Here is a 1,619-nt window from a genome sequence, read left to right on the forward strand (position 1 = left end):
TATATATATATATATATATATATATGAAAGTGATTTGTTTGGCAGTTTAAAAAGTTGGTTTCAACTAATAATTATAACTGTTATTTTTTTTTTTTTTGGAATATCATGCGTAATATTTCACATAACTCGCTGTTTTGGGAATCAAAAACTCCAGGTTAACCCCAGTGATATCCTGCAATACTGACTATAAACATTTGTTATATTTCATTCTCTAATTCTCTTTCCACTTCTTTTTGTAGCTGTTGGTTGTCCAAGATACCTTTCTACACTGCTCTCTTGTCTCCCGTTGTGATCATTCTCATCATCAACCTTACCATATTTTCTCTTGTTATCTGGCGCATTGTCTCAATGCAAAGGAAGAAGAAACTTGAACACAAAATAAGAAAAGTACGGGTTTGGGGCATTGTTGGTCTCTTTTTTCTGTTGGGTCTCACATGGTTCTTAGCATTCTTTACTTTTGGTGAAGTGGCTGAAGTGTTTAAATACCTCTTTGTCATCTTCAGTACACTTCAAGGATTGTTTATCTTCATATTCTACTGCCTATACAAAAAAGATACCAGAAATATCATCTGTATGTGTGTAAGGAGACAAAAGGAAAAGATTCTGCAGGAAGATACCAAGAACAAACCTAGTAAGTCCAATTTGAGCCATTTTATTCATACTACTACCACAGCCAGCACAAGCATTGTTATAATCAGGATAATCACAAATAACACTTTAAGCATCACGCAACTATTGGGCATTGTCATAAAAGTCACCTCCATCACTGCTGCCTTTTTGTCATTATCATCATCACCTTCATCACCCCCCCCCCCACTTCCATCATCATCATACCACCACCACAATACACACACACACACACACACTTATTATAAAACAAAACACAAACTGTATCTCCCGGCCATATGCTACAAAAATACCAAAACTAAAAAGCCATTTATCAATAACACACCATAAGAGTGCAAACCTGAGAACAAACTACTGATGACCAATGTAATCTACAAATTTAATCGTAAAATTGTGAGCATTAACCTTCAGGATTTGAGCTGTTATATTAGCCATACTAGTACAATATTCTAATAGGCTCACCATGCATTTAGAACTAGGAGTTATTGCAATATGCTGTACCACACCACACAAATATAATAATAAGGAACTTATTGTGTACAGTGCTCAGGTGCACTACAACTCATCAGAAAAGTAACTAAAACTGCACAAACAGTATATAGAATTTTCACAGGAAGTAAACAGTGAATAGGTCTTTAAAGAAAAAAATGGGAGGGGAGGGGCATCAGGTTTACTGTTGACGAATTTCAGGAAGCATGGATGTTTTGAAGGATATACGTATATATATACACGCACACACATATGCATACATACATGCACACACACACATACATGTAATAAACATTGACACACTTCAATCAAACTCTCATTCAGAGTCCAATGGCCAAAGACTAGCGACATACTTGAAACTCAGAGTACCAAGGAGTTTTAATCAAATTGATTTTGACCCACATATATACATGTGTATATGTGCATGTGTGTGTGTTTGTATACATATATATGTACATGTATACACACACATATATATATATATATATATATATATATATATA

At 34.5% G+C, this 1,619-nt stretch overlaps 1 protein-coding gene across 1 annotated transcript in view; it reads left to right on the forward strand.

Annotated features, from left to right (window-relative positions):
- The window catches only part of LOC106873961 (adhesion G-protein coupled receptor G6), a 72,015-nt gene that overhangs the window by 67,664 nt on the left and 2,732 nt on the right, over positions 1–1,619 (forward strand). The window contains exon 22 of the mRNA XM_052971313.1: positions 240–631. Within this exon, the coding sequence (XP_052827273.1) occupies positions 240–631 (392 nt within the window). The remainder of the gene's footprint in view (positions 1–239; positions 632–1,619) is intronic.

Source organism: Octopus bimaculoides, chromosome 10 (genome assembly GCF_001194135.2).
Source record: "Octopus bimaculoides isolate UCB-OBI-ISO-001 chromosome 10, ASM119413v2, whole genome shotgun sequence".
NCBI lineage: Eukaryota > Metazoa > Mollusca > Cephalopoda > Octopoda > Octopodidae > Octopus > Octopus bimaculoides.